This window comes from Papio anubis, chromosome 4 (assembly GCF_008728515.1).
Source record: "Papio anubis isolate 15944 chromosome 4, Panubis1.0, whole genome shotgun sequence".
In the NCBI taxonomy this organism is placed as follows: Eukaryota; Metazoa; Chordata; class Mammalia; order Primates; family Cercopithecidae; genus Papio; species Papio anubis.
The window spans coordinates 103232461-103258293 of NC_044979.1; the positions used below are offsets into that span (position 1 = coordinate 103232461).

Genomic DNA, 25833 nt, shown 5'->3' on the forward strand with positions numbered 1-25833 from the left:
TGCATCATTTTGCATCCCCACTAGCAGTATATGAGGGTTCTGATTTCTCCACATCCTCACCAACACTTATTACTATCTGACTTCTTTGATTCTGTCATAGTAGGTGTGAGGTGATATCTCATAGTTTTGATTTGTGTTTCCCTAATGACTAATTATGCTGAGCATTTTTTTTTTTTGGAAACAGAGTTTTGCTCTTGTTGCCCAGGCTGGAGTGTAATGGTGTGATTTTGGCCCACTGCAACCTCTGCCTCTCGGGTTCAAGTGATTCTCTTACCTCCCAAGTAGTTGGGATTACAGGCACCTGCCACCATGCTTGGCTATTTTTTTTTTTTTTGTATTTTTAGTAGAGATGGGGTTTCACCATGTTGGCCAGGCTGGTCTCGAACTCCTGGCCTCAGGTGATCCTCCTGCCTTGGCCTCCCAAAGTGCTGGGATTACAGGCATGAGCCACTGCACCCGGCCTTGAGCATCTTTTTATGTTCTTGTTGGCCATTTGTATATCTTACTTGGAAAAATACCTATTCAGACCCATTGTTCATTTTTAATTGGACTTTTTTTATTATTGAGTTGTATGAGTTCTTGTATATTATCAGATATATGATTTGCAAATATTTTCTCCCATCATTTCATCTTCTTGATGGTGACCTTTGAAAACCAAAAGTTTTTAGTTTTGATGAAGTCTAGTTTATTTATTTTGTTTTTTTTGAGATAGAGTCTCGCTCTGCTGCCCAAGCTGAGGTGTAGTGGCATGATTTTAGCTCACAGCAACCTCAAACTCCTGCCTCAGCCTCTCAAGTAGCTGGGACTATAGGCATACACAACCATGCCCAGCTAATTTTTTATTTTTTGTTTAGATGGGGTCTCACTTTGTTGCCCAGGCTCTTCTCAAACTCTCAGGCTTGAGCAGTTTGCTTGCCTTAGTCTCCCAAAGTGTTGGGATTACGGACGGCAGCCACTGCACCTGGTTTTATTTGTTTATTTATTTATTTTGAGACAGGATCTTGCTCTGTCATCCAGACTGGAGTGCAGTGGTGCAATCATGGCTCTCTGTAGCCTCAGCCTCCCAGTGTTAAGCAATTCTCCCACCTCAGCCTCCCCAGTAGCTGGGACTACAGGCACACACCACCATACCTGGCTAATTTTTATATTTTTTGTAGTGATGGGATCAGCACAGGCTGGTCTCAGACTCCTGGCTCAAGCAATCCTCCTGCCTTAGCCTCCCAAAGTATTGGAGTTACAGGCATTAGCCACCATGCTTGGCCCTTATTTATTTTTTATTGCTCACATTTCTGGTGTCAAATCTAAGAATCCATTGCCAAATCTGAGGTCATAAAGATTTACTTATATTGTTTTCTAAGAGTTTCAAGAGTTTTATAATTTTATCTGTACATTAGCTTATACTTAGATCTTTGACACATTTTGAGTTAATTTTAAACATATGATTAGAGGTAAGCATCCAATTTCATTCTTTTGCATGAAGATGAACAGTGACTATTCGGTCATCTTAGACCCATCTGTTGCAATTACTTGTTGAATGATCTTGACACCTTTGTTGAAAATCGGTTGATCATAGATGTATGGGTTTATTTCTGGACTCTTAGTATTTTCCATTTATCTTTATGTCTATCCTTATGCTAGTGCCATACTGGCTTAATTATTGTTGCTTTAGTAAGTTTTGGGGAAGTGTGAGTTCTCTACCTTTGTTCTTTTTTAATTTTAAGATTGTTTTTGCTATTCTGGGTCCCTGGAAATTCCATACAAATTTTGGAAGAAACTTGTTGATTTCTACAGAGAAGTCATCTGGGAATCTGATAGGGATTACATTGAATCAGTAGATTGATTTGGGAAGTATTGCCATCCTAACAATATTAAGTCTTCAGATCCATGAACATGGGATGTTTTCCATTTATTTAGATCTTCTTTAATTTCTATAACAATGTTTTCATAGTTTTCAGAGCATAAGTTCTACATTTCTTTTGTTAAATTTATTCCTAAGTATTTTTTTTTTTTTGAGATGGAATCTTGCTCTGTTGCCCAGGCTGGAGTGTAGTGGTATGATCATAGCTCACTGTAATCTTGAACTCTTGAGTTGAAGTGATCCTCTTGCCTCAGCCTCCTGTGTAGCTAGTATTACAGGTGAGCACCACCATACCTGGCTAACCTATGTATTTTACTCTTTTGGGTGCTATTGTAAATGTAATTATTTTTTAAATTTCATTTTGGATTGTTCATTGCAAGAATATAGAAATATAATTGATATTCATATATTTATTTTGTATCCTGCAACCTTGCTTAACACATTTAGTAGTTCTAATCTTTTTTTGTGAATTCCTTAGGATTTTCTATATACAAGATTATGTCATCTGTGAGTAAAGATAGTTTTACTTCTTCTTTTCCCATTTGGAAGCCTTTTATTTCCTTTTCTTACCTAATTGCTATAGTTGAGAGCATCCAGTATGATTTTGAATACAAGTGGTGAATGCAGACATCCTTGTCTTATGCCTGATCTTAGGAGGAAAGTGTTCAGTTTACACTATTAAGTATAATGTAAGCTGTGGATTTTGCATAGATGCCTTTTATCAGTGTGAGGAACCTTCTATTCCTAGTGTTTTGAGTGTTTTTTATAATGGAAGAGTTGGATTTATGGAGGTGATCAAGTGGCTTTTGATTTAGATTTTATTGATTTTACATTAATTCATTTCTGGATGTTAAGGATGCCTACCTTGCATTCTTTAGGTAACTCTATTTAGACATGTTATGTAATACCTTTTATATATTGTTGGATTCAGTTAGCTAGTAGTATTTTGTTGAGGATTTTTGCATCCATATTCATAAGGGATATTGGTCTGTTGTTTTCTTGTGATGTGTTTGGTTTTGGCTCAGGGTAACTAGATTTATAAAATGAGGTGGGAAGTATTCTCTCCTCTTTTGTTTTTTGGAGTGGTTTTTGAAGAATGGGTATAATTTTGCTTTAATTGTTTAGTAGAGTCCACCAGTGGATCTATCTTGGCCTGGCCTTTTCTTTGTGGATAGTTTTTTGATTACTAATTCAATTTCTTTATTTATTATGGATCTATTTAGATTTTTTATTTCTTCTTGAGTCAGCAGAGGGTCTCCTCTGTTCTTGGGTATACCAGTGGAGTATACTTAAGCCCTCAGCTCCCCATGTGTGTCCCTCCTGTGCTATCTGCACCCAGAGTCCAGAGGGGACCGAGGTGTTAGGGGACTGGTGTATCAGCACTGCCCGGAGCACGCACACACATGGCCGGGTTGCGACAGCACCTGGGCTGGGCTTCAACTTTGGTTGGAAATCGGAGTGGGCTCTGGGAGTTGGGAGAGGCCAGGGAGCGGGAGTGGGCACTTCCAAACTGCAGGGGCGGGGGTGCTTCCCGGGCCACCGACAGTGCAGGGATGCCTGGGTCTGGAGCTGTGACTGAGTGGCTGCAGCTGCGCCCAGGAGCGCGGGGCTCTTGCCCCTCCAACTTGGTAGGGGGCGGGGCTCCTCCCTGTTCCCGGCCCCCGCTGGCTCCACAGAGTGGGCAGCCCCTGCTGTGACTCCCCCGCTGCAGCCAGCGTCTTCGCAGCGGTTGCCATCACTGCTGCCTAAGCTGTCTTTTGAAATCCACCCATTTTTTATCAAAGGAAATTAGTGGTATCCCAACTTTGTACTGATGAGAGTTTGTGGTTTCTTAATTTCTTCGGGGTGGGCAGTGCTTCTTCTGTGCTTCTACTTTTGAAACTGGAGAGAGGCACTTTGGAAACAAATGGTGACTATTGATTATCAGCCCAAATTGTTTTTTTCTATTGTTTATTAATTCTTTAAAGATGTAAGTCCTTATTGTTCAATAAATTATTGTCTACAATGGTGCATGATACTACTTCCGACATTGGGGGAACAAACATACAGATGTTTACGTAATGGAATTTATGAAATTCTCCTATGCATGACCTTATGTTTGCCCTGACATGAAAGTCTTTGTTGTTGCTCTGAAATATTGTTCTGAAATAATTAAGGTAGCTATGTTCTTGTGAGGAAGAGCCATTTATTGGACGTAGGTTTAAAAATTAGCCATTCCTCCACAGTCTTTAAAGATTAAAACAAAGCAAACAAACAACAACAAAAAAATCCTTCTATCGACATACTTTTTCAGTTTTTTGATATTAAATTGCAGATTATTGGCAGCCTAATGAGACAGGGGTCTAGAGACCAGGGAGAGAGTATGCAGAAGCAAGGTCCTGCCATTAGCTGTGTGAGGTATGGGAATCATGTAATTTCTCTGGGCCTCTCCTGTAAAGTGAGAGGACCAGCTGATTGATGGATACTTTACAGCTGTTTTAGGTCTTTGACTTGAAAAATAATTTTTTTTTGAGCCCTCAAAAGGTAACTGATGGCAGAGGCCCTCTGAAAAAGAAGGGGAAAACTGGAGCTCTGCTATAAGAAAATATCCACTTAGGCAATCAGGTATCAGTTATATCATTGCCTCTTCAACCTTAAGGTCCTTGTGATTCACCTGGAGATACTGTTTGGGGAGGATGAGATTCAACATTTCTCATAAGTTTTTGAGTGATACAGATGCTGCTGATCCAGGGAGTACACCTGGAGTAGCAAGGAACCAAACTCTGTGAAAAGAAGGATTTCAGGAGCAAAGAAAGTGGTGGGTGAATGAGGAAAAATTGATAGAGCAGGAGAAACAATAATGATATATATATTTTTAAGAGACAGGGTCTGGCTTTGTTGCCCAGGCTGGAGTGCAGTGGCGCAATCATGGCTCACTGTAGTCTCAACTCCTGGGCTCAAGTGGTAGACTGGCTAATTTTTTTTTTTAGGGGGAGAGATGGGGTCTTGCTATCTTGCCCAGACTGGTCTCAAACTCCTGGCCTGAACCAATTCTCCTGGCTTGGCCTCTCAAAGTGCTGGCATTACAGACATGAACCACTGTGCCTCGCCAAGAAGGATTTAAATGATGCCTTTGTTATTTTGTCAGTACAAGTAGATTTCTAATTTTTGGTTAGAAGTTAATGAGAAATGAGGCTAGGTGTGGTGACTCATGCCTGTAATCCCAGCACTTTGGGAGGCTGAGGTCAGTGGATCACCTAAGTTCAGGAGTTCAAGACCAGCCTGACCAACATGGAGAAACCCCGTCTCTACTAAAAATACAAAATTAGCTGGGTGTGGCACATGCCTGTAATACCAGCTATTCGGGAAGCTGAGGCAGGAGAATCACTTGAACCGAGGAAGTGGAGTTTGCGGTGAGCTGAGATCGTGCCATTGCGCTCTAACCTGGGCAACAAGAGTGAAACTCCATCTCAAAAACAAAAACAAAAACAAAAAAGTTAATGAGAAATGAATGTCTTCTATAGGCATTCCTATTTGTCGACATTGTTGGAAAGTTAGTTCTTTCATATTGGAGGATTTTTTTGATTCTTTTTTTGTCTTTTATCTTTTAACAGCCCACTAGATCATAATGTTGGAGGATATTTTTGTATTCATTCTAGCAAGCTGAAAAAATTTATTGACTAGCAGGTTTTTAAGGTCATTTTCATAGGATAGCTACTTTCACTTGATGCAGTATTTATATTCAAACTCCAGCTTTGTCTCTTGTGGTCACTTATCTAAGGATTTTGACTTTTAAAAAATGTATCATTCATTATCATTGACAGAAAAAACTCTTCTTTCTCCCTTACTTGGTTTAGTGTGTTCTCTAGGCAGGAAGAGGAAAACCCATGCAGTTTTCTTTTCTGCCTGTGTTAGGCAAAGGTAAGACCCCCCCTTGAGTGTTGTATAGTTCTTCCTTTCTTATTTTTCTCTCCCCGAGACTTTTGAACCGGCTGAAGCAGGAGTGAGCAGAGGATCACTTACTCTTTGGTTGGTTACTACTGATTTCTGTCCTTAGCTATGTCTCCAAATGGAGCTTATGCCTCCATGTCTTCATCCTTTATGGTGTATCAGGAGCACTTGATACAGCAGGTCACTCCCTTATTCTGGATACATTTTTTTTTTTTCCCCACTTCCTTCCAGATAACTTTCTTCTGGCTTTGTTTTGATCTCAGTGAATGCCCCTTTTAAGCTTCTGGTGGATTCCTCTTCTAATTCTTCTTCTTCTTTTTTTTTTTTTTTCTTTTTTTTTGGAGACGGGAGTCTTGTTCTGTCGCCCCGGCTGGAGTGCAGTGGCGCGATCTTGGCTCACTGCAAGCTCCGCCTGTCGGGTTCACGCCCTTTTCCTGCCTGCCTCTGCCTCCTGAGTAACTGGGACTGCAGGCGCCCGCCACCCCGTCCGTCTAATTTTTTGTATTTTTAGTAGAGACGGGGTTTCACCGTGTTAGCCAGGATGGTCTCCATCTCCTGACCTTGTGATCCACCCGCTTCGGCCTCCCAAAGTGCTGGGATTACAGGCGTGAGCCACTGTACCTGGTCGGATTCCTCTTCTTCTTAACCTCTGTACCATTCCTTTGTCTTCTAAGCTTGTGTCTGGTTTTCTCCAGATTTCTCATCATGCACCTTTCCCTTTCGTGATTATGCTTTTTATCCTTTTATCATAGCCATCCTTCATAGCGATGAAGATGACTGTGCTGTGTCCTGTGAGTCCTCCTAGGAAATCATTGGCATTTCAAGTGTGAATTTGGGTAATATTCTGCTCTGAGCTGCAAGAGAATGATGTATCCTCATTCTTGTAGTCCAGTAGTATGGCATATTACAATTCTCCTAGGTATTTGGCATATATAGTGAGACTATCTGGGATGTATTGAATACTGTTACTTTCCTCTCAAAAATCCAGTAAAAGTATAATACAGATGATTATTATGTTTTTTCAATGCTTGCTCCCAGATTTGAAGTTTAGTAATCTGACAATTTGTATGGTTACATAATGTCATCAGTAAAAACAAATGGTGCAAATATTTTTCAGAAAGTTTCCCACATATTTTGAAACTCATTATAAATTTGTTTACCTGTTAGATATTTGTTCACTTCCATCAACTTCTAGTGTTTATCTAATTTCTTTCTTAGCATAAAGAGAGGACTTTGGATGGAGTTTTCGTTCTTTTTTCTCCTGGTATTTCTTTTTTTAAACTAGTCATTTTGAAAGAATTTCAGACTCACTTAGAAGTTGTAAAAATAATGGTTTCCTAATGAAAACAGTACAATGATCAAAACCATCAAATTTGTTTTTGTCGTAGAGACTGGATCTCTGTTTTGTAGGCTGGAGTGCTGTGCCTTGATCAAAGCTCACTGCAGGCTGGCGCGATGGCTCACACCTATGATTCCAGCACTTTGGGAGGCTGAGGTGGGTGGATGGCTTGAGATCAGGAGTTGGAGACCATCCTGGTCAACATGGGGAAACCCCATCTCTACTAAAATACAAAAATTTGCTGAGCGTGTTGGCAGGTGTCTGTAATCCCAGCTACTTGGGAAGCTGAGGCAGGAGAATCGCCTGAACTTGGGAGGCAGAGGTTGCAGTGAGTGGGATTGTGCCACTACACTCCAGCCTAGGTGTCAGAGCAAGACTCTGTTTCCCACCCCCCAAAAAAGCTCACTGCAACTTCAAACTCCTGGGCTCAGTTGATCCTCTCCTCAGACTCCTGAGAGTAGTTGGGACTATAGGCATGGACCACAAAGCCCATCTAATGTTTTTATTTTTTGTAGAGATAGGGTCTCCCTATGTTGCTTAGGCTAATTATAGATGTTAGCCACTGGGCCCAGCCCACCATTAAATTGACATTAATATAATACTAAAGTTAAACTATAGATTTGATTTGGATTTTACCAAATCAAATTGGATGCACTTTTTTTTTGTAGATATTTCTAAGAAATTAATCCCAAAGAAAGTGCCTTTTATTATTAGCTCCTTATAGTTACACCCTCCTGTAAGCCTAGCAACCACATGGCTGTTCTACATTACTATGATTTTGTCATTTTGAGAATTAGAAATGTAATTATTTAATATTTTACCTTTTTGGATTTTTTTTTCATTCAGCATAATGCTCTTGAAATCTATCCAAGTTGCATGTGTCAGTTATGTTTTAAATTCTTAAGTTATATTGATATGGTGTGGATGTACCATAGTGTGTTTAACCAGGACATTGAATTTTTTTCTTTAATGTAAGTTTAAAAAATCATAAAAAGGGATCAAAACCAGAGCAACAGCTAACACTTATTGAGTGCTTATTATGTGCCAGGTATTGTACTAAGTGGTCTACTGTATTCCTTTTTGTAAAAAACTAAAACTGTATATTTTTTATTTTTAATTGTGGTAAAATACATGTAACATAAAATTGAACATCTAACCATTTTTAACTATATAGTTCAGTAATGGTAAGTAAATTGACATTGTTGTACAACCAATCTCCAGAACTTCTCATCTTGCAAAGTCAAAACTATATACCTATTAACAGTTCTTCTTTCTTCCTAGCCCCTGACAGTCACCATTCTTAATGTTTCTGTGACTATTCTAGGTACCTCACATAAGTGGAATCATATGATGTTTGTCTTTTTGTGACTGGCTTATTTTACTTAACATAATGTCCTCAAGGTTCATCTACATAGCATATGTCAGAATTTCCTTCCTTTTTAAGGCTGCATAATATTCCATTGTATGGATATGCCACATTTTCTTTATCCATTTATCCATTGATGGATGTTTAGATTGCTTCTACCTCTTGGTTATTATGAATTATGATACAGTAAATCTGTGTGTAAAAATATCTCTCTGAGATGCTGTTTTTAGTTCTTTTGGATATCCACCAAGAAGTGGGATGGCTGGATCAAAACTTCTATGTTTAATTTTTTGTTTTGTTTTTGAGACGGAATCTCACTCTGTCGCCCAGGCTGGAGTACAGTGGTGCGATCTCGGCTCACTGCAAATTCTGCCTCCCAGGTTCATGCCATTCTCCTGCCTCAGTCTCCCAAGTAGCTGGGACTACAGGTGCCTGCCACCACAACTGGCTAATCTTTTGTATTTTTAGTAGAGACAGGGCATCACTGTGTTAGCCAGGATAGTCTCGATCTCCTGACCTCGTGATCCACCTGGCTTGGCCTCCCGAAGTGCTGGGATTAAAGGCGTGAGCTACTGCGCCCGGCCCTACGTTTCATTTTTTGTGGGACCTACCCACTGTTTTCCATAGTAGCTGCACCATTTTATATTCCCACCAACAGTGTACAGAGATTCCAGTTTCTCCACATCCTTGCCAACACTTGTTATTTTGTGTTTTTTCCTTCTTGCAGTCATCATTCTTAGGTTGAATATATTTTTATTTTTTTTGATAATGGATGTGAGGTGATGTTGTTTTGATTTGCATATCCCTGATGATTAGTGATTTTGAGCATCTTTCCATATTCTTCCTGGCCATTTGTATATCTTTTTTGTTGTTGTTTGAGATAGAGTCTTACTCTGTAACCCAGGCTGGAGTACAGTGGCATGACCTTGGATCACTGCAACCTCCGCCTCCTGGGTTCAAGCAATTCTTTTGCCTCAGCCTCCTGAGTAGCTGGGATTACAGGTGCCCACCACCACGCCTGGCTAATTTTTGTATTTTAGTAGAGATGAGGTTTCACCATGTTGGCCAGGCTGGTCTCGAGAACTTCTGACCCCAAGTGATCCTCCTGTCTCTGCCTCCCAAAGTGCTGGGATTACAAGTGTGAGCTACCACGCCCAGCTCATTTGTGTATCTTCTTTGGAGAAGTGTCTGTTCGGGTTCTTTTGCCTATGTTTTAATGGCCTGGTTTGTTTTTGTTGTTGTTGAGTTGTAGGAGTTCTTTACGTATCCTGGATATTAATTCCTTATCATATATATGACCTGCACATATTTTTTCCAGTTCTGTAGGAAACTGCATTCTTATTTAATCATCACGACACCACTCTTACCTTTGTTTTGTAAATGAGAAAGCTGAAGTACAGAGACGTTCATTAACTTTTAGTAACCTTCCACTGGTTGCATGGTTAGTATGTGGTGGAGCAGGAATTCAAACTCACACAGGTTGCCTCCAGAGTCTGTACTTTCCCACCACATTATTTACAGCCAATTTCTTGGCCAACTTTGTATAAAAACAAATGACCTTGGTTTCAATGATTAGCCCATGTGAAAGGCTTACTTTAAGAGGTAGGTTGGTCTACATTTTAAAAAAGTAGAGCTGATCCTCATTATTGGCAGACTTTGTATCATTCGTGAATTTGCCTACTTGCTAAAATTTATTTGTAACCCCCAAATCAGTGCTTGTAATACTTTTGTGGTCATTTGTGGTCAAGTGCAAAGGAGTAAAAATTGAGTCACCTGATGCACATGTTCCCAGCTGATGTTAAACAACTGCTTTCTTGTTTCAGTTCTCATACTATAAGCAAGTGTCCTTTCATGGTCTACAGTATGTAGTGTCATGTTTTCCCCCACATTTTGGTAAGTTGTTTTTGGAGGCGGGTGTGGTGTTTTCACTGTTTAAAATGGCCTGCAAATGTAATACTGAAGTGCTGTCTAATGTTCCTAAATGCAAAAAGGCTGTGATGTATCTTGTGGAGAACAGACAGATGGTCCCTGACTTACAATGGTTTGACTTATGATTTTTCGACTTTAGGATGTTGTGGGAGTGATACACATTCAATAGAAACCATACTTCAAATTTTGATTTTTGATCTTTTCCCTGGTATATTAAATGCATTTTTGACTTAAAATATTTTCAATTTATGATGGTTCTATTGAGATGTAATCCCATTATAAATTGAAAAGCATCTGTACGTGCAATTAGATAAGCTTAGTTCAGACTGAGTTCTAGTGCCGATGGCCATGATTCCCGTAGTAATGAATCATCAATACATATTAAATAAGGTATCTTTAAATAGAAGCACAAAAAACACTACATTATGTATTGATTGGTTGAAGAAACTGTTGTTACTAGAAGCTTGCAGGAATCTATCTAACCCTGTGTTTCTCCTAGGAGCAATGGCTCAGTATCTGCTAATTCATTGTTTACGGCGGCCTTATAAAACATAACTTTTGTGAATAAGGAGAATTGACTGCATTTCCTAACTACCATTTAAATCAGTGTAACATGAAGGAAAGCCTCATTTATGTTAAATAAATGAACTGTTGTAGAGTCCCAGGGCATGTGAATCTGTGTTGTAATTCAAAAGGTCCAAGTGCTTTCACATCTGCCATATCAGCAACTCAGTGGTACGTAGGGCTGGTCTATAGTCATTCTAGATAAGAAATCAAAGTAAGGAGAGGTTATGTGGGTTGCCCAAGGACACACAGATAGTTACTGGTATAAATGGTCCTGCAGCCCAATTTTCCTGCTTCATTTTTGGTGTGAATTTCCCTCTTCTGTTTTGCCTTTCTGTAACTAGCATAGTAAGAGGAAGTGAATGCTTTTTAAGTACCTGTAACATACCATTTCCAGGGCTAGTCACTGATGGGTTTGATCTCATTTGTCTCAGCAACTCTTTGTAATAGGAGATGCAGCTGGCCCTCCATATCCCCGGGTTTCACATCCATGGATTCAACCAACTGCAGACTGAAACCTATGGATATGGAAGGCTGGCTGTACCAGGTCATTATATATAATAAGGGACTTGAGCAACTGGGGATTTTTCATCTGTGGGGTCTTGGAACCAATCTCTCACAGGTATGGAGGGCCAACTGTAGTGCAGTCTCGCCAATGACTAGACTGAAAGGAAGTTAGGTATTTCACTGAAGACTTATGTGTTAAATAGTGCTGATGGAATTTGAATCTTGATCCGCCAAAGAATATGTTCTTTTGTTATTTTCTGCAATTCTCTCCTAAATGTTTCGGAAGAGAGAATTAGCACAACATAAATGTATAATTCTCAGCCCAATTTACTAATGGTGTTGCAAAATATCTGATCAATGCTTCCAGCCATTTGGATTTGTGGTTTCATTTATGTGTACAAAATATTAAAAAGTTAATATAGAAATGTCTTCTCAGATCTGTCCAAGTTTAATTTGCTATGCCTTAAGACATAATTATTAATTCATAGTGTGAATTCGATTATTATAAATGTTTTCTTTTTAGTGTGAAAGAAAATGTCTTTATTTAAAGCCCGTGATTGGTGGTCTACTATTCTGGGAGATAAAGAAGAATTTGATCAAGGCTGTTTGTGTCTGGCTAATGTTGACAATAGTGGAAATGGACAAGGTAAGCAATTTACTACCATGCATCTTGGATCAAAGCTTTAAAGAGATCAAATAAGGCCGGGCACAGTGGCTCACACCTGTAATTCCAGCACTTTGGGAGGCCAAGGTGGGCAGATCACGAGGTCAGGAGTTTAAAACCAGCCTGGCCAATATGTTGAAACCCTGTCACTACTAAAAATACAAAAATTAGCTGGGCTTGGTGGCAGGCATCTGTAATCCCAGCTACTTGGGAGGCTGAGGCAGGAGAATCGCATAAACCCGGAGGTTGCAGTGAGCTGAGATAGTGCCATTACACTCCAGCCTGGGTGACAGAGCGAGACTCCATCTCAAAAAAAAAAAAAGAAAAAGATCAAATAAAAATGACTTGCTTTTCAAAATGTGTACTTTTTAGAACTTAATTGAACTATCTTAATTGTACTTAATTTTGAAGGTTTTTTTTTTATAAGTAATAGGTAGCAGACTGATAACAATAGTCTTTCTGTTTTGTTTATGTTCTGGTTTGTACTGATTCTGTCTTATTGTTTGCTGGAATTTAGTACAAATTATATGGCATAACTTCATTTGTATCAAAATTTGGAAAATTTACTTTTGTAGAAATTCTTTACAAGAAAAATGCATTTTTTTTGGACCTGGAAACCATTCATACCATAATGAAATTATACTAGCTCTATTTGGTGGTAGAAAACAATTGTTAAATCATTGCTTTCATTATCATATTATAATACTAAAACCTACATCCTAGCTTATTCTTATGCATCTTCATGCTTTTTAAGTGACCTTTAAAACAGTTTGATTATATATTATTGTATCATTGCTATTTGAAATTTGTATTTGGTTTATAGTCATGGACTTTTTTTTGGTAATCTAGATAGTCATTAGCCTCTTAAAAAGAAAACTTATTATAACTCTTCTTTTGTTTACTGCATATAAATATTATCCTCTTACATTTTTTAAAAATTGTTTTTCTTGCCTATAATTGAAACAGTGGAATCTGCAGGAAAATGTGAAAGGAGAAAATTGTGTTGGTAAAGCAGAAGAGTGGGAGTACTAAACTGCACTGAGCACCTACTAAGTTGTTTTGAAGGAAAGTTTGGTCCCTAATTTTCCACTGATAGGAGATGGGAAGGCCTTCTATTCAGAGGGTATTGGGAGGTTCCTCAGCCCTGCCTCTGCCCTCACTATTTGTTAAAGCATGTGATTCCCCAATTATTTGGCCATGTAAGAGTCATGCCACAGAAATACCTGCCAGAAGAGAACAATTTCAAACCTACTTCTGCCCAAACTATCTAAAGTTCAGCTTGGTTGGAAACTATGCTTACTGATTATCTGAATGACATACTGTTCACTCATTCATTTCTATTAGAGCTCCTTACTGGGGTGCCACCAGTAGGTTACCAATATGCTGAGATACTGCTTCCCTCATAGTTTGTGGTGAGCTGTGAGCAGCTTCCTTTGTTTTCTGAAGCTTGCTATACAAAAATCGTTACATATGTGTGTTTCACATAGACAAAAACACTGATCATTGTGTTCCAAAGCCTGGATACCTGTGTCATAATATCCTGGGGTGGTTATGATGTATGAAGATTTTCTATCCCAGACACATGAGATGCTATAAGATTGTATTATCCAGGGGTAGGTGGGGTGGTGTGACTTAGGTATCCTAATTTTTGATAAGCTCCAAAATTGAATGCTGGCATTCTCAAGTTTGAGAATTATTTTTGTTGATCTTATAGAATGGAAAGTTAACAAGAGTAGTTTTGGATATGCTCTGTTTAAGATAGAAATGTCTAGTATACCGAATAGAGGTAGAGATTTGGGGATGAACAATATGGTGCTTATGTTTGGAGATCTGAGAACAGGTGAAAATGCACAGGGAGAGAAGTTGAAATAAGAAGGGAGGAGGTATAGGACTGTAACCTGGAGAATAAGAGGATCAATGGGGGAAGTGTGAGAAGAGTAATAGATTCTGAAAAGAGCAGGCAGAGAGGCAGGAAAACCAATTAGGCTGGTACCTGCGAAGCAAGGTTTAGTGACATGAGGACTGAAAAGGTTTTTTTTTTTTTAAATTCTCCTTCTCCTTCTCCTTCTCCTTCTCCTTCTCCTTCTCCTCCTCCTCCTCCTCCTCCTCCTCCTCCTCCTCCTTCTTTCTTCTTTCTTCTTTCTTCTTTCTTCTTCTTCTTCTTTTTTTTTTTTTTTATAAGACAGAGTCTCACTCTGTGGCCCAGGCTGGAGTGCAGTGGCGCAATCTTGGCTCACTGCAACCTCCACCTCCCTGCTTCAAGCAATTCTCCTGCCTTAGCCTCCCAAGTAGCTAGGATCACAGGTGCCTGCCACCATGCCCAGCTAATTTTTGTATTTTTGGTAGAGACAAGGTTTTGCCATGATGTCCAGTCTGGTCTTGAACTCCTGACCTCAGGTGATCCATGTGCCTCGGCCTCCCAAAGTGCTGGGATTACAGGCATGAGCCACTGCACCTGGTTTTTAAAAAAAATTTTATTATTTTTTAAATTGAGACAGAGTCTTGCTCTGCTGCCTAGGATGGAGTGCACTGGCGTGATCATGGCTCACTGCAGCCTCAACCTCTCAGGTGTGCCCCACCACGCCTGGCTAATTTTTATTTATTTTCTCTTTTTGTAGAGACAGTGTCTCCTTGTGTTGCCCAGGCTGGTCTTGAACTTCCTCGGCTCAAGTGATCCTCCTGCCTTGGCCTTCCAAAGTGCTGGGATTATAGGCATGAGCCACTGAGCCTGGCCTAAAAGTTTTCATGCTCTTTAGCAGCAAGTGGTTCATTAGTGTCTGTGACAAGAATGGATGCGTGGGCACAATGGTAATGAAATCTAGGTTTTCAGTGTATGAATGGGAAATGAGTGGGAGGTGGGGAGACTATTTATGGCTCTTTAAAGAAACTTAGCTGTGAATGGAAGAAGGGAGGAAGATGATTTGGAGGCCATGAAGGGTCGAGGGAAGTGGGAAAAATTCAATGTAGGATAGAGGCTTTCATTGATGGAGCAGGAACCCAGAGAGGACAGTCAGAGATGAGATCAGGTGTGCAGATGGAAGGTTAATCTTGAACAGATGTGGAAACTTTTTTCCACAGTGACAGAGGAAAGAAGGTAAGAATCTTTACAGATGTAGTGAAATTTGCAGGTCAAGTTGGGAAGTTGAAACAGTAAGGTCAGTTGACCTCTACTTTTCTTTTAGGTGATCAGACAGTGAGAGAAGAGTTGCAGGGTTCCTGAAATTACTTTAGAAGAAGCCGAGTAAAACACAGAAAGATTCCTTGTTAATCTTGATAGTACAATTGAAATTGAACACGCCATGCATTTAAAGTGGTACTTACTTTCCTAATTCTCTCAACTCAAGATTCAGACTCTTGAGAGAGATAGTGAGAATGAGGGAGAGAGAGAGGATCTGAATAATACAATTTAGATTATATGCCAACCTGTGGCCTAGAGGGAAAGTTTATTACTAGAATTGGAGTAGAAAGCAAATGAGACTAATGGCTTTTCATTTAATGCCTGCATGTTCATTAATTCCTGGGGAGTCCCATATTTAATTGTAGCTTGAAATCTGTGAGAGTCAGACTTATCTGAGATCTGGTTACTATAATAGTCCTGCAAAGTATTTTAATAATCATACATATACATTTTGTTTCAGTGGGTTAGCTTGTTACCTTGTGGACTTGGCCATCCTGACCTCCTCTTATCCCTGAAGATAGGGCTATATTGACCTATCCATGAGTCTTGGTTGTTTAGTGAGTAAAAGTGGGGATTTAGGGCAGACAGGATACATGGGAAGCTTAGTGGGGAATATTTTAGGAAGGTTTAAAGGTTTAAGTCTTCCCCAACCCTTCTGGACTCCATTATAACAGTATAATTCCATTCTTCCTGATCAGTGCCTTTACTTTTACTTAAGAAGGCTGGAGAGATTTGTCAAGTCATTTGTTATTGTAATTTAAAACTTAAAGAATCAGTCTCTGAATTAGCTTCTCAGTGGTTAAGCCCCACTGAGTCGTAAGTGGTGAGAAATGTTTCTGCAGAGTACCAAAGACCCTGAGTTTATTCTTTACCCTTAGATGACAATTTTGAGATTTAAACCTATCATTCTTTTATTTTAAATTATCCAGTGCCCTTTGATAAAGCTATCTTACTTGTGGTTTGGTGTTCCTCCTTGTTCAGTTGGCCTATGGCAGCAGCTTTCCAGTCTTCTAGAGTTTCACCTGCAGTGGGCACAGATGACTCTCAGATGACTAGAGATGATAACTTGATTAATTGTTCTGTTACAATGTGCAGTGCTGCTTAACCCCACCTAGAACATGAATGAGAGTGTTCTGTGAAAGGGCATTTATTTAAAGTGGCCCCCAAATACTGAAGGAGCTGAGAACCAAAGATTGAGGCAGACAAATCCAGTTTGTCAGTATACGGTGATTTATTAGGTGAACTTATGGGCAGAAATGTCCTGGGCAGTTGCAAGACAGGTAGCTCTCCACACCACAACCCCCAGACCTAGGGCTTGTATCTTGGGGAATAAAAGTATACATGCTCTGGAAAGAATGTGTAGGTGGCTATGTGTGTCACAGCCTATGATATATACAGCAATATCAAGTGCTGTTTTGGAGGAAAGGCAAAACTTAATGACTAGGTGTTTCTGCATAAAGAGTAATACATCAACTAGAGATCTTGGAGGAGTTCTTTGACTCGAGTTTAGTCAGGAGTCACATGGCAGATTAGCATTTAAAATAAAGTCACTCTTATCCCCACAAGGAATCTTACCGTTTTGTACCCCATTTCAGGTCAAGAACCAATTCCCATACTTTGGAGGCCAATGCAGGTAGATGGCTTGAGTCCAGAAGTTTGAGACCAGCCTGGATAACATGTCGAAACCACATCCCTACAAAAAGTACAAAAATTAGCTGGGCATGGTGGCACATGCCTGTATTCCCAGCTACTCAGGAGGCTGAGGTGGGAGGATCAATTGAGCTTGGGAGGTTGAGGCTGCAACGAGCTGTGATTGCATCACAGTACTCAAGCCTGGGCAACAGAGTGAGACCCTATCTCAAGGGAAAAAAAAAAAAAAAAGAACCAATTCCAAATATGCTTGCATGTTTTCATGCTTGCAGTTTATTTTTTAGTGCTCATTTCTATATCAGTTATCTCTTTTTTTGGCCACAAGTGGCAGGAAACTGATAAATTTAAGTACAGAAGGTACTGAAGTGAATGTAAGATAGCTTTCCCAAATGCAGGCAGAGTTGAACTGAACAAGCCTTTAGTGGGGACAGGAATGGGCATGACTCTAGAGACCTTGTAAGTCTCCAGTATTGAAGTTCCCAAGATTATACCTCTCTCATAGGGTTATTATGAGGATTTTTTTTTTCTTGAGATGGAGTCTCGCTCTGTCACCCAGGCTGGAGTACAGTGGCACTATCTCGGCTCACTGCAGCCTCCACCTCCCGGATTCCAGCGATTCTCCTGCCTCAGCCTCCTGGGTAGCTGGGATTACAGGTGCGCCACCACACCCAGATAATTTTTGTATTTTTAGTAGAGACAGGGTTTCAACGTGTTGGCCAGACTGGTCTCGAACTCCTGACCTCAGGTGATCAGCCTGCCTCGGCCTCCCAAAGTGCTAGGATTACAGGCGTAAGCCATTGCACCCAGCGTTTTTTTTTTCTATTGACATTTTCTCCTGGTAAGATGTTTTTTTTTTTCCCAGGCTAAGATACAGTGGACGATTTATAGCTCACTGCAGCTTTGAACTCCTTGGCTCAAGCAATCCTTCCACCTCAGCCTCCCAAGTAGCTGGGACTAAAGAGGCATGCCACTGCACCCAGCTTTGCATGGCATTCCCTCTTTGTCTCTGTTCTGTCCTCTTAAAGGACATTAATTGAGTTCAATCACACACCTAATTAACTGTGACCTCATTTTAACTTGATTACATGTGCAAAGACTCTGTTTCCAAATCAGGTCACATTCAGAGGTACCTGGGGTTATGACTTTAACATACCTTTTTTTGGGGGGACACAATTTAACTTATAACACCCATTCTATCATTTCCCCTTCTTGTACTTAAGATGAGGCATTGCTAATCAAGGCACTCTATCTAGTGACAACTCAGAATCCTTTTTAATACAGTGTTTTCAACAGCCATAACCAGTTATAGAGTTGGCCTCTATGATGGAATCAGTTTACAACATTGTACTAGTCCTTTGATAAAGGAGCTTGCTTTGATTGAGTTAAGTTATGACTTCGATACCAAATAAAGGTTTAGGAAAAAATGCAGTATGTTAGTACATTTGACTGTAGGGATGTAAAGCTATTTATGAAAGCTTGTGTGTTATTAAAATAAGTACACTTTAATTATACCTTCTTTGACAGAGTGGCCTTTGTATATAAAGCAAGACTGAATTCTTTTAATTTTTAGATTTATCTTTTACACATTAGAAAGCTTATTTCTTAAGAGATTTGCTAATGTTTGTTTCTTCCTTTTTTTTTTTTTTTTTTTTTTTTTTTAAAAAAAAACTCTACAGATAAAATAATTGTGGGTAGCTTTATGGGATACCTAAGGATCTTTAGCCCCCATCCTGCAAAAACAGGAGATGGAGCTCAAGCTGAAGATTTGCTTCTAGAAGTGGATCTACGAGATCCAGTACTTCAAGTGGAAGTAGGAAAGTTTGTTTCGTAAGTAAGCCCACTAATTCTGGTATTTTACTTGGAGTATGTCAATCCTTTGCTGGGTCACTTTTGTGCATTTTTCAAAGAAGACCATCCATGAATTAAATATATTTTCTGGATATTGTCACCTAGGTGTTTCTCATGTATGGCATGCTTTTTATGTGGAAGCTATACATTTAAGATATAATAATTTAGGGCCTTTTAATAGTAATAGACTTAAGATGCCTGACATTATCAGAAGCTTAAAGACAAAGAGATAAGCTTTTGAAAATAACCAAATAAAGAAATAAATAAGAAGTATCTACTTATTTAAAGTTATATAAGTGTCCATTTATAATTAGATGAAGTAGCAGATAACCATTACTTTTTGGTTCATAGCGTTGAGGTTTTAAAATGAATACTTATTTGGGGTAGAGAGGCCCTATCGTTTCTTGAAAGAAGTCAGTTCAACCTACGAAGTAAGTCTTCCCCCTACAAGAGCTTTGTTTCAAAGTACTTTATTCTTAAATCTAATTTATTTTAGAAAAACGTTTATTAGTTTGAACTTTGGGTAATATGTCTGCTTTTTATTTACTGATTATATTGCTGATCCTCTTATTTTTATACACAAACTGTCTTATAATTAAGCTTGTATTTCTTAATCATTTAAAAGTATGATGAACGCTTATCAAGTAGCCAGAGTTGATTTGCCTCCTCTTTTTGAGCTCCCTTTTGCCTTTTTAAATCTGGGCAGTGCCCTAAGCTCTGGATTTTGGCATTCTGCATTTGTTTATCATAATTTATTGGCCCCAGGGGCCATTTAGTCAGGGCCCTAACTCCTGCTTGAAAACCAAACAACCACTCACCCTCTTCTAGTGAGATATGTTTTATTCTGTTGGGAAGCTGTAGCTTAGATGCTTTAGGCTAGGATATGAGATGAGACTTTTATGCTTTGTGACTGATGTGGTTGGTAAATGTCTACTTCATCTAAAAGCAGATGATGATTAGGTGCCTATCATGTACCTGGGACATATTAGATGTGATGGATTTACAAAGTAAGGAGACAAAAGCATTCGTCCCTCTGAAAACCGTTTTTAACTTACCATTAAAAAAACTAAAACACAGCCAATAAACTTTCTGTGTAGTAGTCTTTAAGTCTAGCCCTCATCTATGTGATCACATTGGAAGGGGAGGAGGTTAACATTAATAAGTAGATAGTATACTAGGCCTTTCTGTGACATCATGCTCTTTTCCTGAGCATGGTGGAAAACTCATTTTGAATGTCCAGGGCACATATACAAAATTTCCAAAGGTGATACTGATTATGTGATAGTCATGTATATTTGCATTTTCTACTAGTAGAGCAAATTATGAGTATATATTAATTGTGACAATGTTTTACAGATGTTATCTAATAAGATTCTTATTTGTAAATAAGATACTAACACTCTGAAAGTTTAAATGATCATAAGTACAGTATGGTGCAGAGTCAGAACCCCCATCTAGGTCTGCAGACTTCGATTATAGTCCTTGCAATTTAGAACAGAGTCTGTATCAGGGGTTGCACACTGGAGGCCTGCTTGTACATGTGAGCCTGCTCTGTATTGTATTGTATTGTATTGTATTGTATTGTATTGTATTGTATTTCGAGATGGAGTTTCACTCTCGTCACCCAGACTGGAGTGCAATGGCGCGATCTCAGCTTACTGCAACCTCCGCCTCCCAGGTTCAAGCAATTCTCCTGCCTCAGCCTTCCAAGTAGCTGGGACTACAGGCACTTGCCACCATGCCTGGCTAATTTTTGTTTTTTTAGTAGAGACGGGGTTTCACCATGTTGGCCAGGCTGGTCTCGAACTTCTGACCTCAGGAGATCCACCCCCTTCAGCCTCCCAAAGTGCTGGGATTACAGGTGTGAGCCACTACACCTGGCTACCTGCTTAGTATTTTAAATTTAAAAGAGCTGTCAACATTTAAGAACCAAGAGATTTCACATAAAACCCCTGCTTTCTGGCTTTTCTTGAAAAATGTGGGGCTCTGGCCACAAGCCCAGAACCAAGTAATAGCCACCTCCTTTAGTCTGGTCTCAGTCTCCAGTTAATCACAGCCATTTACACCCTTTACTCATTAACAACCCCTGGCTTGATCCTTGAAAACTGAATTTAGGATCTCTAGACTGTGCCATGCTATTGTTTCTGGAAACCACTTGAGATAGGCTGGGAATCGTAGTGGTGATATTGGTAGTTTATTTCTATTTGAGATTTAGTCCAAATGGAAATATTTTCAATACTTTTAATAAAATTTCAGAGATGGAAGTGATATATATGCTACTTCTAACAATGGTTGGTGTTTTGTGATGTTTTAACCTTTACAAGATGATTTCACATTATTTTATTTCATTTCATTTAACCTTTTATTTTTCAGGAGAAATAGGCTCAGGGAGATTTAAGTGACTTGCCCAAAGTCACAGGTGAATTAGTCAGAAAGCCAGGACTAGAACTTGGATTTCTTTATTGAAAGAAATAGCACTTAGGGAGGGACCTGAGATCTGACCTTTTTTTTGGAAGCTCTGTTGGCTTCAATCTGAAGGCAGTGCCTTGAGGCAGAGTACTTGAGCCTCTGGGTTGTCAGATTGGTTGTTTATCATTATATTTATTTTTCAGTTTAGAATGTTATCTAATGAATTGTTTTGTTTACTCACAGTGGCTGTGGTTATGAGATGTTTTTGAAATTATTTTACAACTTTTTGGTTATATCTAAAACTAATATTGCAAAACTTTAAAAACTTTCTCTGTTTTTCAGAGGTACTGAAATGCTACATTTGGCTGTGTTACATTCTAGAAAACTTTGTGTCTACTCTGTCTCAGGTAAGAAACATTTTTACCAATGTAGAATTTATATTACAAATTGGGCTTAATGTTATATAAGAATAGATATTCCCTAGTGCCGACTTGGTAGAGAACACAAAACATTTAGTTGAATATTTTCTTGTCTTGGTTAGCATTTTCCCATTTTTCATTTATTCTTTCAGATACTTAGACTATTACATTTTCATGGTCTACCGTTTCTGTGTATACATATCTTTCTAGCAGAGGATTCCTCTTAATCACCTGCCTCTCCAGAATTGTTTCCAGGATTGCCTGTGACTAATATAGGCCAATTCTGGGTACTTAGGACACTTGAGTCTTAAGAAATGTTCTACAATAACAAAATTGATTAGATGCTAAGTCATAGTGGTTTGAAGTACATTTTCTTTGGTGAACCTCAAGTATTTTCTCTTTACAGTTCCAATTTCTTGGTTTTGGTTGTCTTCACTTAGTCAGGCTTCATCAGGTTTTATTCTCTGACATGGTTCTGTGGGTACAAGTACAGTATGTGGTTTGGTTTTTATTAAAATTATAGTATGTGGTTTGGTTTTCATTATATTTTATTTTGGCCTTTATTAAATGTAAGATATAACTTAAAAATTTTTATTTCAGTTATTAGGTAAGTTTAGTTCAAGTTGAGAGTCATTTTAATGGATGTCAGTGTTGGGGGCATTTTTTTATGGGTATGAGAAAACTAAGTGTCTATGAGGCTGTTCCTTATACCAGAGATCCTCTCCTTTCGAGCTTGCTGTAAATGTTAGCTTCTAGGATTTGGATTTCTCAGACTTATTCTCTTGATTTGGGCTTTCTTTGTATTTTGCTTTCAATTTGAGTAATGATGCATATTTACTCACTGAGTTGGAAATTCTTAGGCAGTCTCTTTTCAGGGTGAAGATCTTTTAGATTTCTAAGGCAGGCTTGCTAACCTGGCGTGGTGTGTGGTAGACATCCAGTAAATACTTGCTGAATGAATGAATGAACAAATTTCTGGGTAGTGCTGAGGCAACTGACAGTGACTTTCTTTATTCTTCACCATGTGCTGTTTTCATCCCCTTCTCTGTTACACTGTCATTTTGTTTCCCACTCTGTTTATGTCAGAGGCCTGATAAAGTGTGCTGTCATTGATTTTATGGTAAAGGACATGGTTTCATGTTGCTTTTCCTAGTGACAGGGCATTTATTTAGTATGCCAGAGTAAATGGAGAAGGTATTATCATACGATATAGGTTACTTTATTGCATGGGTCTAGTTGTTGCTCTGTTTTTGACCGTAAGCCTGTTATTTTTCTAAGTGGGATACACAAGCCATGGAGGAGAACTTGCCTACAGTTATAGTTTCCCAGAATACTTCTTTGGGAATTAGTTCCTTCTGAAGGCTCCATGGGGGGTGCTAAGCAGGGCAGAGAGGAGGGTATCTTAGAAACTAGAAATTTGATTAGACACTAGGCCTTCCCTGGTCTTGCTCCAACTATGGGCCAGAAAGAGACGCCTCTGGAGTTCCACTGGGGCTTAGAGCACAGACAAGGGATAAAATGTGTACTTATCAGGAAAACCTACTGAAAGAAACTCGCATAGTAGGTGACAATTTGTTTATGGCACATTGGTATCCTCCTTCAAGTAAGTGTTGAAAAAGAAAGTTATTTGCTATGGGAATGATGATATTATTGCTCTTTTATTCTTTGTGTTCATTTAAAAGCTTTGTATTCTCTGGGCACCAAGAGGTGTCCAAACTACATTCTCTTTTGCCCCACCTCATTTCCCTTCTGTCTCTCATTTCTTCAGCCTCTTTTGATATTTGTGAGCTGACAATTTGTATGTTTTTCCTGGCTTGGCTTACACTGAGAAGCATGGGAAGTTAATGTTTTTGTTCTCTTGAATATGTTTCTTGAAGTTCCAGACTGAACTTCTACCTAGCTTTTACTGTAACAGGGGAAGCACAAATACTTTCTAATTTAAGTGAAACCCCTAGTGTCAGCAGATAAACGTGTGAGCTGAACTTGACATCCTTTTTTTCAACTGCTCCCTTCTCAAATATTTTTTGTTTTCTAAAAAAGCTTTGAGGCAAACCAGAGGAGACCTTCTAAGGTCAGTCTCCTGGACATACCTAACAACCCTTAATAGTCAGAGGCTATTTTGCTAACTTCTTTTTGGTGGGTTATGTGTCATCAAATGTATGCTTAATATAGAGAAAAAGCAGGGTCTTGCTGACCTGAAGTTGGCCTATCTTATCATACTCTGGTGAAGAGAAAGCATCACATGGCATCTCAGATTTCTTTCTGATGGGCTTCAGTTTCTGAATAAATGGTTACAGATGTGTGAGTGTAAGCCATACTGATTATGTTGTTTTAAATATTATTTTCCAAAAAAATGTGTACTTCTCAAGAAGCATTTACTAAGCATCTGACATATTTATAGAATTTTAATGGTTTCCATGAGGAGGGCAAAAAAGATGTGGTTCTTTACTTTTGACAGGCTTATGTAATCTAACTTGGTTATTTAACGCAGTGCACCTTTACTTAATCTGTAATGGCTTTGCGTTTAATGTCCTTAAATTGCTCAGCAATTACCTGAAATTGCACTGAAAGCTGTTGTCAAAGTGACCTTTGATTTTCCAGAGAATTTTTTGATTTAAATCAGATCTTGTTTAAGTAAGGCCTGTTGCATAAATGTTTGGATATTCATGTATTTTCGAATTGAAACTTTATAATAATTTTATGTAGACTATAATCATATATGCTATATTCAGTCCATATATCCCAGGGTAAAACCTATGTAAATAACTTTAATATTATGTCACTGATGCCTTTTTAGGGAGAAAATGGTCAGAAATATTAGATTTCCAAATACTTATTTTATTCCAAGGTAGTTATCTAAGGAAAATTGTATTTTTCTCCATAGTTGCATTATTAAGTTTTAAAGTGCTATTACCTGAAATTTAAGATGTATCAATGCATTTGGAGTTTTTACACAAAGCCTAATGTCATTTCATGCCAAGTTTGTTTAAATATTGGCTGCTGACACCTATGTTCATTGACATGAGTTCCTAATATTCCTGCTTGCATTTTGGCTAGCAGGCATGTATATAAGTGCTTTTCTTATTCAGAGGGATTGATCTGGTTGTAGATGTTGTTAAAAGAAAAATCTTAGTCAAATGAAATTTAACAGTTTAATTGAGCAACGAATGATTTGTGAATTGGGCAGCCTCTTGAACCATAGTAGGCTCAGAGAGACTCCACCGCAGCCAAATGGTAGAAGATGATTTATAGACAGAAAAAGGAAAGTGACAGACAGAAAAGGGTAAGTGATATACAGAAAATGGAATGAGGTACAGAAACGGTCAGCTTGGTTACAGCTTGATGTTTACCTTATTTGAACATAGTTTGAACAATTGGCCTCCTTCGGCGAAAACTCAGTGATTGGCACAAGAGTAGGTTACAGTCTATTTATACCTCCGTTTAGGTTATAGTTCACTATGTACAGAGAAACCTTTTGGCTGAACTTAAAATATGTAAGGAGGCAGCTTTAGGCTAAACTTGATTTAACAATTTTCCCCTCTTGGTCATCCTCTCAATTTTGAGAGATTGACCACAACTAGTCATTGATGTCACTATCACCATCGTAAATGTTCTTATTTCATCTCAAAACCCACTGGGAAATAGCAGAACAGTGGGTTTTGTAAGGTCGGAACAAGGAATTCAGGTTTTTTTTTTTTTTTTGTAAAGGTTAGAGTAGAGGGTACTTCCTTATGCTGGAATGTCCTGTTTATAGGAGAAAAACAAAACCTGGTCTGTTCCAGGAACTATGTGTTTCCTTGAGATATTAGTTTGATTGTGTCACATTTAGCGTGAGTGACTTCATTTTGTCTTGGTCTTGTCTGTTGGGACCTAGTGCATGAGGTTAGTCCAAAACAATGGCCTTCCATAATTTGATTTTGAAAATTTCCCCTTTTAGTCAGATTCTCACATAGGTAAGTGTGACCAAAACTTAGGGCCTTAATTCTACTCTCAGTTAACATCAATTTTGGGTTTCTGATCTCAGGATGTCATTCATAGGTTACAGTGCCCTCATGGTCACACATCTTTTTAAGCTCTTGTCCTTCTAGTTGAAGAGAGATCATGTGGCACTCTAGAGATGGCTGCATGCAAACATTTAAAACTTTTGAGAGAATATAGCACACTAAGGAGAT

The 25833-nt window shown here is 38.8% G+C and overlaps 1 protein-coding gene across 12 annotated transcripts in view; it reads left to right on the forward strand.

The window, feature by feature from the left end:
• Positions 1-25833, forward strand: part of BBS9 (Bardet-Biedl syndrome 9) — a 583258-nt gene that overhangs the window by 71838 nt on the left and 485587 nt on the right. For 8 of the 12 annotated variants that reach the window (XR_002520717.2, XM_021935217.2, XM_021935215.2 and 5 more), the window contains exons 2-4: positions 12017-12139; positions 18662-18812; positions 21585-21649. Coding sequence is in view for 11 of the 12 variants with exons in the window: in XM_021935217.2 (XP_021790909.1) it covers positions 12028-12139; positions 18662-18812; positions 21585-21649 (328 nt within the window). In the remaining variant the exon portion in view is untranslated. Of the gene's footprint in view, positions 1-9617; positions 10387-12016; positions 12140-14775; positions 14966-18661; positions 18817-21584; positions 21650-25833 lie in introns of those variants that run through there. The other 4 variants (XM_021935216.2, XM_021935219.2, XM_021935221.2 and 1 more) reach the window with 4 other exon arrangements.